Below are 13,520 nucleotides of genomic sequence, written 5' to 3' on the forward strand. Positions count from 1 at the left end.
CTGTTGTATATAAATATTTTATGTATTGTTTCATTTTGTTTATACCGTGGGCCTGTTGTATATAAATATTATGTGTTGTTTCATTTCGTAGATTAAATTTGTTGATACCGTGGGCCTGTTGTATATAAATATTTTATGTATTGTTTCATTTTGTTTATACCGTGGGCCTGTTGTATATAAATATTATGTATTGTTTCATTTCGTAGATTACATTTGTTTATACCTTGGACTTGTTTTATATAAATATTATGTATTGTTTCTGTAGATTACATCCGTCTGTCTATACCATGGGCCAACTTATTTGGAGGGACAGAAGTCCGCCTGGAGCTGGATGGACTTTATCTACTTCTGAGTCCCGTCTCTGTAAATGTCGCCAACAAACAGCGAGTGGAAGAACTGGAGCAGAAACTCAAACAGGCCATGCTCCGAGCCTTGGACCCATCAGTTCTTCAGAAAGTCTGTGAGTTTATGAAAAAATCTCTAAATTTCTCAGTCTTATGAAGGTCCCGTAGTGTTGTAATGAGTAAGAAATTTCTCAGTCTTATGAACGTCCCGTTGTTAAATTTCTCAGTCTTATGAAGGTCCCGTAGTGTTGTAATGAGTGTTTAAAGAATGAGGTGTGTTACTACTTAAATGGACAGTGCCTGAATTGAGATCAGCTGACCGATCAGTTTAAATATGATGAGTAATGTTGACATCGTCCACTTCACAAGATTTTGCTATCGATTTTTTCAGCAAAGGAAGTAGAGAAGCACCCTGGTCTCTTCGAAAAGATTGGAAAATACATTCTGAATAATATACAGGTATATATCTTAAAAAGATGAAGATTTTAAAGAATTTGTTGGACTCAGTGTCCTGTAGTTCAATATTTAAAAAAAACCTTGTTTACTTAAGCAGAGAAAAACAAAATATTTATATATGTGATGTAGTGAGAATGAATTAAAAAGTAATTTTTTCAGATAGAGATTTATTATCATTTGTCTTTGTTTCCTCTTACAGATAATTCTCAACTCCCCTCAGTACTTTCAGTACTTTGATTTCAGATAGAGATTTATTATCATTTGTCTTTGATTTTATCTTACAGATAAAGATTAGCAATGTACACATCCGATACGAGGACTCGATCTCGAATCCTGCTTCACCGTTTGCAGCTGGAGGAATTCTGGGAGGGCTGTACATATTTACGACTAATGATAGATGGGAGGAGGCGGAGCTCGACAGCACGGCAAAAATCCTACACAAGGTTCATATAACACAGCACTGTAAAAATCCTATACAATGTTCATATCACACAGCACTGTAAAAACCCTACACAAGGTTCATATCACACAGCACTGTAAAAATCCTACACAAGGTTTGTATCACACAGCACTGTAAAAACCCTACACAAGGTTCCTATCACACAGCACTGTAAAAATCCTACACAAGGTTCATATCACACAGCACTGTAAAAATCCTACACAAGGTTTGTATCACACAGCACTGTAAAAACCCTACACAAGGTTCATATAACACAGCACTGTAAAAATTCTACACAATGTTCATATCACACAGCACTGTAAATACCCTACACAAGGTTCCTATCACACAGCACTGTAAAAATCCTACACAAGGTTCATATCACACAGCACTGCAAAAATCCTACACAAGGTTCCTATCACACAGCACTGTAAAAACCCTACACAAGGTTCCTATCACACAGCACTGTAAAAACCCTACACAAGGTTCATATCACACAGCACTGTAAAAATCCTACACAAGGTTCATATCACACAGCACTGTAAAAATCCTACACAAGGTTCCTATCACACAGCACTGTAAAAATCCTACACAATGTTCATATCACACAGCACTGCAAAAATCTTACACAAGGTTCATATCACACAGCACTGTAAAAATCCTACACAAGGTTCATATCACACAGCACTGCAAAAATCTTACACAAAGTTTGTATTGCCGAGTCCGAGACTAGGTCTAGGTTGGTATTGCAAAGTCAGATATGAGGTAACATTTCAGGTTAGTGTTACAAAACTCTCACAGTGAGTTTGTATCATGAAAGTAATCACTCAAGTTGTTAAACTCTCACAGTGAGTTTGTATCATGAAAGTAATCACTTAAGTTGTTATCATGACATGCCTACTCAAGGTTGATACCAAAAGAAATCTTATCAAAGTTTGCCCCAGAAGAATCATGCTCAAACTTTTATAATAATTATTTGATAAAATGTTGGTACAGGGTGTTCCACAAAATTCTACAAAGGCTATTAGTATAATCAGTAAAATGTGTAGGATTTTGTGGTGCACCCTTTAAAAACTAAGTGAATCAAAATTTTTTGTATGATTTTTCTGATGAAAATCTTGAGTAGAATAATTTTTGAAGGGTACTGTTACAGTGCATCAGATTGTTAGACTAAGATTCATAATTCTTAATGTGATTATGATGTGCTTGATAAATTTTTCTTGTTGAATTTTACAGTGAATGAAGTAGAAAAACATTGCACTGTACTGTGATATTGTTTTTATTTCGCAGCTGGGGAGGGTGTCAGATTTGTCTGTGTACTGGAACCCTCGTGTTGACAATAGTGATCTGGTGGGAGGTGTAGATCTGATTCAGTCAGGAGCTTGGAAGGTAGGTACTCCACAAATCACGCGATGAATGTACGGAAAGTGATGTGAGCTGTACAAATCCTTTGATGAATGTAGGTACATTGCAAATTCATGTTGGTATGTAGATATGATGAATTAATTGTTTTTTAAATATTTTACTTGTAGACTTCTTTGAAAAAATCCATCCGGTCAAAGATGATAAAGAGTGAGAAGTTTTCATCAGGTAGGTTTGTACTTAGGGCATCGCCTGTACTACATGTTTAATGGCTATCATTAGTTTTTATTAGGATGATACAGGTCTTTACATTCTTGGTATCAATTCAAAGGTTTCAACAAATTCAAGTGATTTGGGAATAAAAATTATTTTAGTAATGTGTCTAGATGCCATCAATACCAACTCTGTCAGCGAGCTAATTCATTAAAATTTGTGAATTTCCCAAAGTACTTGAATTTATGGATTGCTGATTTGTATCATCAGACTAATTAATGTCTGAGATAAATATCACACACATGTTCTTTGTGTCTGTAGAGTTTAAGACATTTATTGACAATGAATTCAAACAAATGAAGCTGCTAAACACGACAGTCTATCAACGTATGTGTGATTATTTTTACTAGTTCTGACACCATTTACCGCGGAGGCCAAGGTGATTCTGTACAACGTGGACGATTATAAGATGCCAAAACTTTACATTCAGCTGTCAGTCGACAATGCTGATGTAAGGATGTCACGCAACCAGGTAAACAACTTTACATTCAGCTGTCAGGTCGACAACGCTGATGTCACACAGTCAGGTAAACAACTTTACATTCAGCTGTCAGTCAACAACACTGATATCAGGATGTCACACAGTCAGGTAAACAGAGCCCAAGAATTGTACAAAGAAAATACATATTGTCCATTTTCTTTGGGGTTGTAATTTTCTGGGTGTTTTTTTTCTTCTAAGAAATACCCATAAAATTTTTCTAAATTAAAATTAAAATGAATAGTGTTCAAGTAGGCAGTTTACAATGATTGGGACCTCACAAACAATAGATTTTATTATACTTTCATGTAAAATACTTGAATCTGATTGATCGAGAAGCATTTGAAAAAACATATTGTTACCCTCTGAGAACAGAAAGCATGCGCTCCAGGGTGATAGTATCTAGCAACGGGTAACAGTACTTGACAACGGGTGATATTATAAAAATTATCACATGCGTCAAATTTATGTGCGTACGGTATGCCGTAGATTGTTAGACGACGTCATTTGCGAGTTTGTAATAAACGCGAATACCCGCATCAATGTGCGAAATATCACATGACAGTGATTGATCAAATGTCAACAGACGTAAAATTAAAAAAATACCGTAAGTCCTCTGCTTTGTTGTTTATCTAACATTCAGTATGATAAAACAAATATTGCATGTAGTTGTGGGTAATATTGAAAATGTTCACCCCTAGAGAAACATTGTCAACCTCGGCTACGCCTCGATTGTCAATGGTTTTCTCGAAGTGAAAATTTTCAATGTTACCCACAACTACATGCAATATTAATAATATAATAGTTAGAACGTGTAACAAACAGGTGGTTTTTACAATAGTTAGAATGATCCCACAGACAGGCTATTTTATGATATATATGTATGTTTTATTTCTACAACTTGACAAAACAGAGGATTTTAAGATATTGGAGTTGTTGGAATTTGCAAGAAAAAATACTCATTAGATAATTTCTGTTTCTGCAAGTGATTATAGGTACCTAAAAAGAGTTCATAGTACTAGATGGTGCTGTTCTTCAATATATTTATTATTTTTTTTATTCAATGTAGAGGATTGGACAGCTGTTGATAAGCCTATAAACATCCTCCCCGTGTTTTCAATGTCTACTAATCATCACAGTAGACATCCTAATTCACAGAACCATGCTTACTTTTACTTCATTGTTTTAAATTCTGTAGAGTGGTTAGTACACAAGACTATGTAAACCTGTGTTTTTCACTTTTTGATTTTTTAAAATTCTGTAGACTGGTTACACACAACCATGTGAACCTGTGTTTTTCACTTTTCAGTATGACAGTTTAACCAGATGGCTGGAATTTTCTAAACTTCTGGAAGTGAATCGTCGATACCGAAAATTCAGGCCTATGAAATCCGTGAAATCCAGTCCAGCGTCGTGGTGGAAGTATGCCTATAAGTCTGTGGTGGAGTTTTACATTAAGCCTTACACCTGGCCGCAGATCGTTAAGTACAAGTGAGTCTTCAGTCTATTCATGTTTGTCTATGTTGTCCATAAATCTATCAGTCGTGAACAATATTCATAAATCTATCAGTCGTGAACAATGTTCATAAATCTGTCAGTCGTGAACAATGTTCATAAATCTATCAGTCGTGAACAAAGTCCATAAATCTATCAGTCGTGAACAATGTTAATAAATCTATCAGTCGTGAACAATGTTCATAAATCTATCAGTCATGAACAATGTTCATAAATCTATCAGTCGTGAACAATGTTCATAAATCTATCAGTCATGAACAATGTTCATAAATCTATCAGTCTTGAACAATGTTCATAAATCTATCAGTCCTGAACAATGTCCATAAATCTATCAGTCGTGAACAATGTTCGTAAGTTCATTGGACTCTGTGTATGTTATGGACATTTTGTTGTGATGATTCTGGGAAGAGGAAACGTGAATTAGAAATAATGGAATTTAGTATGGTATGATAAACAGTATTAAATAAATTATGAAATGATTTTAAAAAATGCAATATACTTGTACTACTGTAGCAAAGTGTATAACGAAGCAATTATTTTTTCAATATTCAATGCTTAATTGCAATTAATTTATCAATTATAATGACTGTGACTTTTATTGATTATAGGCAAGACTATGAGAAATATTGACTGTGACTTTTATTGATTATAGGCAAGACTCTGAGAAATATTATAATGACTGTGACTTTTATTGATTATAGGCAAGACTATGAGAAATATTATAATGACTGTGACTTTTACTGATTATAGGCAAGACTATGAGAAATATTGGAATTTGTACAATTATAATGACTGTGACTTTTACTGATTATAGGCAAGACTATGAGAAATATTGGAATTTGTACAAGCAGTACCTGGCATCCCTTAAAGACGACAACATTAAACAGAAACTAGAGGGTCTAGAGAAAGTTATGGATGTCGCCAACATCTTGAAGGCCAGGGCACAGGCCAAGGTCAAGGTAAGACAGGCCAAGGTCAAGGTCACACAGGCCAAGGTAAGGATATGACAGGCCAAGGTCAAAGATAAGAAAGGGCAAGGTCAAGATAAGACAGACCAAGGTCAAGGTAAGACAGGAGGTAAAGGTAAAGATAGGAGTAAAGGTAAAGATGGGAGTAAAGGTCAAAACAATGAGGTCAAGGTTATCTGATCATCCCAATGTGAAGGTTGTTGTAATCTAATAATCGTAGCACTATGATATGACTCGCAACACAAGCCTGAAATAATGATCACTACGTGAGCATGAAATGATGACATCACAACACACACAAGTGAGAAATAATGATCACTACATGAAATGATGACATCACAACACACACAAGTGAGAAATGATGACTGACTACACGAGGGAGAAATGATGATCAATCAATTGGAACTTAAATGTCTTGTACACTCGGCATAGATGTTAAGTGCGCGAGACATTCGAAGAGTTTGATTGGATGTTCACTACATGAACATGAAATGATGACTCGCTACACGAACATGAAATGATGACTCGCTACACGAACATGAAATGATGACTCGTTACACAAACATGAAATCTCTGTAAATCTTTTCAAGTGATAATTCAGGTGTTTTAAAGTTTTACACTGAAAATGTTTTTTAATGAAATTTAGTATACAGAAGAAATGAAGGAAAGGGAGAGACTGAAAAAAGAGGAGATGAAGAGGAAAAAAGAGGAGAAGAAAAAGACAGGAGGAGGCTGGTTTAGTTGGATCTGGGGAGGATCCGAAGAGGAGGAGGAATTGGATGATTTGGCTACAGAAGGTACAGTGTCACTACTGAGTAAACAAGAATGTAAGGGCGTCCTATAGGTGTATAAAGTACAGTGTCACTACTGAGTAAACAAGAATGTAAGGGCGTCCTATAGGTGTATAAAGTACAGTGTCACTACTGAGTAAACAAGAATGTAAGGGTGTCCTATAGGTGTATAAAGTACAGTGTCACTACTGAGTAAACAAGAATGTAAGGGTGTCCTATAGGTGTATAAAGTACAGTGTCACTACTGAGTAAACAAGAATGTAAGGCCCTCCTATAGGTGTATAAAGTACAGTGTCACTACTGAGTAAACAAGAATGTAAGGGTGTCCTATAGGTGTATAAAGTACAGTGTCACTACTGAGTAAACAAGAATGTAAGGTCGTCCTATAGGTGTATAAAGTACAGTGTCACTACTGAGTAAACAAGAATGTAAGGTCGTCCTATAGGTGTAGAAAGTACAGTGTCACTACTGAGTAAACAAGAATGTAAGGCCCTCCTATAGGTGTATAAAGTACAGTGTCACTACTGAGTAAACAAGAATGTAAGGCCCTCCTATAGGTATATAAAGTACAGTGTCACTACTGAGTAAACAAGAATGTAAGGTCGTCCTATAGGTGTATAAAGTACAGTGTCACTACTGAGTAAACAAGAATGTAAGGGTGTCCTATAGGTGTAGAAAGTACAGTGTCACTACTGAGTAAACAAGAATGTAAGGCCCTCCTATAGGTGTATTATTATTATTATTATTATTTATTATTTTATTCATTTAGAAAGCACAAAATTACCTATAGTTTCTATGCGCTGTACAATGTTTGTGCTAATAATCATTGATAATATACTACTAAAGTGTATAAAGTTTAAAATTAGCTCTATTTTTTATGCCCCCGGAATCAGAGATTTGGGGGCATATAGTTTCAGGGTTCGACACTAACATTAGTCTCAGACTAATAAATTTTAATTCAGATTAATAAAATCTGTACCTAGTCAGTCCGATTGGACTGATAAAGATTTCTGCTTAACAACTTGTATAGATAATCGATGTACGATTGTCAACAGTTTACTGGAAAACCCCGAATGTATTTTTAGCAATCTAGCATGGCGGGTAGTCACATAATTCCTAGTCAAGTCAACAAAGTAAAACGTTTCAGTGATCATGATTAATTTGACACAAGCCACAATGGAGAAACAGAAGAAGCTGTTAGACTTTTTCAAAGATGAAGCTTTTGATAAACAATACAAACTCAATTCATGAGGCTTGACATTTTTTAACTAATCAAAGGAACAATAATTCAAACTGAGAGACTAGACTTATCTTAAGGTGTTAATAATCAGACTAGACTTATCTTCAGGTGTTAATAATCAGACTAGAATTTCAGGTGTTAATAATCAGACTAGATTTATCTTCAGGTGTTAATAATCAGACTAGAATTTCAGGTGTTAATAATCAGACTAGATTTATCTTCAGGTGTTAATAATCAGACTAGAATTTCGGGTGTTAATAATCAGACTAGAATTTCAGGTGTTAATAATCAGACTAGAATTTCAGGTGTTTATAATCAGACTAGAATTTCAGGTGTTAATAATCAGACTAGAATTTCAGGTGTTAATAATCAGACTAGAATTTCAGGTGTTAATAATCACACTAGAATTTCAGGTGTTAATAATCAGACTAGATTTATCTTCAGGTGTTAATAATCACACTAGAATTTCAGGTGTTAATAATCAGACTAGAATTTCAGGTGTTAATAATCACACTAGAATTTCAGGTGTTAATAATCACACTAGAATTTCAGGTGTTAATAATCAGACTAGAATTCCAGGTGTTAATAATCAGACTAGAATTTCAGGTGTTAATAATCACACTAGAATTTCAGGTGTTAATAATCAGACTAGAATTTCAGGTGTTAATAATCAGACTAGAATTTCAGGTGTTTATAATCAGACTAGAATTTCAGGTGTTTATAATCAGACTAGAATTTCAGGTGTTAATAATCACACTAGAATTTCAGGTGTTAATAATCACACTAGAATTTTATTATTTCAAATCATCAAAACTGTTTTTGTTATCCCACAGTGACACTCATAGCACTTAAGAAGTTTTAACACCATTTTATACTTAGGCCAAAAAGTAGTTGACTAAATGCCATGAGCTTCATCTATATGTGTTCTGCATTTAAAAGAAAAGTATTTATTTACTATTATAAGTACATTGTATTAATTACGAATTATTTTTGTTTTTAAATTGCACATTTATTTCCCTATTTATGACAGACTAATAAAATTCCCCACTGACTAGTAAAAGTAATCAGGCACTAGTGTGACTGGACTATTGCCTAAAAAAGTTAGTGTCAAACCCGGAGTTTTTGGCCTGTTTGTCTGTCTGTGGCAGCAAAAACCTTTATCCTTGGTCGTATCTTTTACACCATAAGAGGTGGAGCTATCGTATTTAGTGTGTGTATTTCTGGTGGCAAGACCTTTCCATTAACTCCCAAATCTTTGACCTTGTGACCTTAACAATGACCTTTGACCTGGTTCCACTTTGTTGTAATCTGGGGACATCAGTGTTTCACAAACACGTGTTGACTTTTAGCTTGCTGTACACTTTGGGATTTCTTTGTCTGGTGTCTGGGTGGGGTCTCACTTTTATGATGGAGCACTTCCAGTGTTATAAATAGATAATAATGGACTTCTCGTAACATTTCAGTGAAGTCATTTAAATTGTGATTTTTCTGACTTTCAGAGGAATTGTTTGCTTTGTCTGAGGAGGAGAAGCAGGAAATCTACCAAGGAGTGGGGTACAGCGAATCGGAAAATGCACAAAGCATGCCTAAAGAGGTAATCAAAATCTATAGCTTGTCAAAAGACGTAAACCCAAAATATCTGTAGAGGTCATTTTGAACCACGGCATGTCTATAGCATTAAACTAAACCTGTATTGTGTGTAAGACATTAATATAACCTGTATTGTGTGTAAGACATTAATATAACCTGTATTGTGTGTAAGACATTAATATAACCTGTATTGTGTGTAAGACATTAATATTTGTTCACATTGCTATGAAGTGAATGAATGGAATAAGAAGTATTTCATTGTATTGAGTGTTGTATTTCTGTTCTGACAGTACATGCATTGAGTGTTGTATTTTATACTGACTTAGTATTGAGTGTTGTATTTTATAGTACGTGACTTAGTATTGAGTGCTGTATTTTATAGTGACTTAGTATTGAGTGCTGTATTTTATAGTACGTGACTTAGTATTGAGTGCTGTATTTTATAGTACATGACTTAGTATTGAGTGTCGTATTTTATAGTGACTTAGTATTGAGTGTTGTATTTTATAGTACGTGACTTAGTATTGAGTGTTGTATTTTATAGTGACTTAGTATTGAGTGCTGTATTTTATAGTGACTTAGTATTGAGTGTTGTATTTTATAGTGACTTAGTATTGAGTGTTGTATTTTATAGTACGTGACTTAGTATTGAGTGTTGTATTTTATAGTGACTTAGTATTGAGTGCTGTATTTTATAGTGACTTAGTATTGAGTGTTGTATTTTATAGTATGTGACTTAGTATTGAGTGTTGTATTTTATAGTACGTGACATAGTATTGAGTGTTGTATTTTATAGTACGTGACTTAGTATTGAGTGTCGTATTTTATAGTATGTGACTTAGTATTGAGTGCTGTATTTTATAGTACGTGACTTAGTATTGAGTGTTGTATTTTATAGTAAGTGACTTAGTATTGAGTGTTATATTTTATAGTACGTGACTTAGTATTGAGTGTTGTATTTTATAGTGACTTAGTATTGAGTGTTGTATTTTATAGTACGTGACTAAGTATTGAGTGTTGTATTTTATAGTGACTTAGTATTGATGTTGTATTTTATAGTACGTGTATTGAGTGTTGTATTTTATAGTACGTGACATAGTATTGAGTGTTGTATTTTACAGTACGTGGCTTAGTATTGAGTGTTGTATTTTACAGTACGTGGCTTAGTATTGAGTGTTGTATTATAGTACGTGACTTAGTATTGAGTGTTGTATTTTATAGTGACTTAGTATTGAGTGCTGTATTTTATAGTGACTTAGTATTGAGTGTTGTATTTTATAGTACGTGACTTAGTATTGAGTGCTGTATTTTATAGTGACTTAGTATTGAGTGTTGTATTTTACAGTACGTGACTTAGTATTGAGTGTTGTATTTTATAGTACGTGACTTAGTATTGAGTGCTGTATTTTACAGTACGTGACTTAGTATTGAGTGCTGTATTTTATAGTACGTGACTTAGTATTAAGTGTTGTATTTTATAGTACGTGACTTAGTATTGAGTGTCGTATTTTACAGTACGTGACTTAGTATTGAGTGTTGTATTTTATAGTACGTGACTTAGTATTGAGTGTTATATTTTACAGTACGTGACTTAGTATTGAGTGTCGTATTTTATAGTACGTGACTTAGTATTGAGTGTTGTATTTTATAGTACGTGACTTAGTATTGAGTGTTGTATTTTATAGTATGTGACTTAGTATTGAGTGTTATATTTTATAGTACGTGACTTAGTATTGAGTGTTGTATTTTATAGTACGTGACTTAGTATTGAGTGTTGTATTTTATAGTGACTTAGTATTGAGTGTTGTATTTTATAGTACGTGACTTAGTATTGAGTGTTATATTTTATAGTACGTGACTTAGTATTGAGTGTTGTATTTTATAGTACGTGACTTAGTATTGAGTGTTGTATTTTATAGTACGTGACTTAGTATTGAGTGTTATATTTTATAGTACGTGACTTAGTATTGAGTGTTGTATTTTATAGTACGTGACTTAGTATTGAGTGCTGTAATTTACAGTATGTGGCCTACAAAATCCAGCTGAGAGTCCGGCAGTGCTGTGGGTGTCTGACCAGGTCTGAGGCCCCGGATTCAGTGTGCATCTTACAGGTTGTCATGGATGACATGCTGACATCTTACGAAAACAGACCCGGAGGTCAAGGGGTCAGGTACAGGCCGATTAATTCTGAGACAATTGGAGCTGTGAAATTTTGTCCGTAGAAAGAATTTCGATAATAATTGATGTAGAGACTTTTAACTACACCAGGCCAATGATTCTTTTCATAACTTCAAAGTTTCGAATAAAATACATGAATAATGATTGACTGGTTATTTAAAACAGAGTTTAATGATTGACTGGTTATTTAGAATAGAGTTTAATGATTGACTGGTTATTCAAAACAAAGTTTAATGATTGACTGTTTATTTAAAACAGTTTAATGACTGACTGGTTATTTAAAACAGAATTTAATGATTGTCTGGTTATTTAAAAGAGAGTTTAATGATTGAGTGGTTATTTAAAACAGAGTCTAATGATTGACTGGTTATTTAAAATAGAGTGTAATGATTGACTGGTTATTTAATGATTGACTGGTTATTTAAAACAGAGTTTCATGATTGACTGGTTGTTTAATGATTGACTGGTTATTTAAAACAGAGTTTCATGATTGACTGGTTGTTTAATGATTGACTGGTTATTTAATGATTGACTGGTTATTTAAAACAGAGTTTCATGATTGACTGGTTGTTTAATGATTGACTGGTTGTTTAATCATTGACTGGTTGTTTTAAAACAGAGTGGTGAGCAACACAGAGAGTTTTGTGATATCTGGAATTTCCGTGGACCAGAAACCGGTGAAGATGCTGACCTCCAATGGAGGGATTTATAGTGAGTGTTGTAGATTTCACATGATGACCACTGTCCGGTGTGTCAATTTCACATGATGACCACTGTCTGTCAATTTCACACAATGACCACTATCTGGTGATGACCACTGTCTGGGACCAGTCTAGTGATGACCACTGTCTGGTGATGACCACTGTCTGGTGATGACCACTATCTTGTGATGACCACTATCTGGTGATGACCACTATCTTGTGATGACCACTGTCTGGTGATGACCAGTCTGGTGATGACCACTATCTGGAGTGTGAAGTAGAATATATACAACTGACTTGGAGTTTATTGATTCAATCATTTTTGACTTCTTACATGTTTTCACTCACCCTATGAAGTCTGTGTGCCTGCTTTCTGCATTCATACTCTAAACCTATAGTTTTCATGTCTCTTTTGTGATGGTCATTTAAATGTCGCTTATCTTGACAATTGTTGCTGTTGTTTACAGACAGCATACTTGTATCCATTCCAAAGCATTTTATATAACTTCACTTTTTTTTCAAAAGGATAGAAAGAACACCCCCCCCCCAAACTTTGGTGTTTGAGTGATTTGCTACAGATTCATTGCAGTGTTTGATGATATACAATGAAGAACATTCCCCCCCCCCCCCCCCCCCCCAAATTTGAATGATTTGCTACAGATTCATTGCAGTGTTTGATGCTATACTATTTTGTACACTTAAATGATTTGCTACAGATCTGATTCATTGCAGTGTTTGATGCTATTTTATTTTTTACTCTTACACAGCTTCAGATCTGACTGGTCAAATGTTCACCTTGGAATACGAACTTCGACCTTTGCATATTAAAGCAGAGCAATCGCTGAAGATGACTGTGCGGCCAGTGGAAATTTTCTACGATCAAGTACGCCATTACTTCTCATACAAATAGTACGCCATTACTTCTCATACAAATAGTACGCCATTACTTCTCATACGAATAGTACGCCATTACTTCTCATACGAATAGTTCGTCATTACTTCTCATACAAATAGTTCGTCATTACTTCTCATACAAATAGTACGCCATTACTTCTCATACAAATAGTACGCCATTACTTCTCATACAAATAGTACGCCATTACTTCTCATACAAATAATACGTCATTACTTCTCATACAAATATCTATTACTTGATGAAAATGCAGTATTTATAGTGAGCTCATG

General features: G+C 34.5%; 1 protein-coding gene across 15 annotated transcripts in view; it reads left to right on the forward strand.

Moving 5' to 3' along the window:
- The window catches only part of LOC125673035 (intermembrane lipid transfer protein VPS13A-like), a 159,597-nt gene that overhangs the window by 11,376 nt on the left and 134,701 nt on the right, over positions 1-13,520 (forward strand). For 11 of the 15 annotated variants that reach the window (XM_056159629.1, XM_056159628.1, XM_056159626.1 and 8 more), the window contains exons 6-18: positions 266-460; positions 736-803; positions 1,085-1,243; positions 2,530-2,628; positions 2,772-2,829; positions 3,225-3,463; positions 4,662-4,843; positions 5,682-5,826; positions 6,482-6,632; positions 9,366-9,460; positions 11,478-11,626; positions 12,254-12,345; positions 13,103-13,218. In XM_056159629.1, the coding sequence (XP_056015604.1) occupies positions 266-460; positions 736-803; positions 1,085-1,243; positions 2,530-2,628; positions 2,772-2,829; positions 3,225-3,463; positions 4,662-4,843; positions 5,682-5,826; positions 6,482-6,632; positions 9,366-9,460; positions 11,478-11,626; positions 12,254-12,345; positions 13,103-13,218 (1,748 nt within the window). The other 4 variants (XM_056159636.1, XM_056159634.1, XM_056159635.1 and 1 more) reach the window with 2 other exon arrangements.

This window comes from Ostrea edulis, chromosome 3, assembly GCF_947568905.1.
Source record: "Ostrea edulis chromosome 3, xbOstEdul1.1, whole genome shotgun sequence".
In the NCBI taxonomy this organism is placed as follows: Eukaryota; Metazoa; Mollusca; class Bivalvia; order Ostreida; family Ostreidae; genus Ostrea; species Ostrea edulis.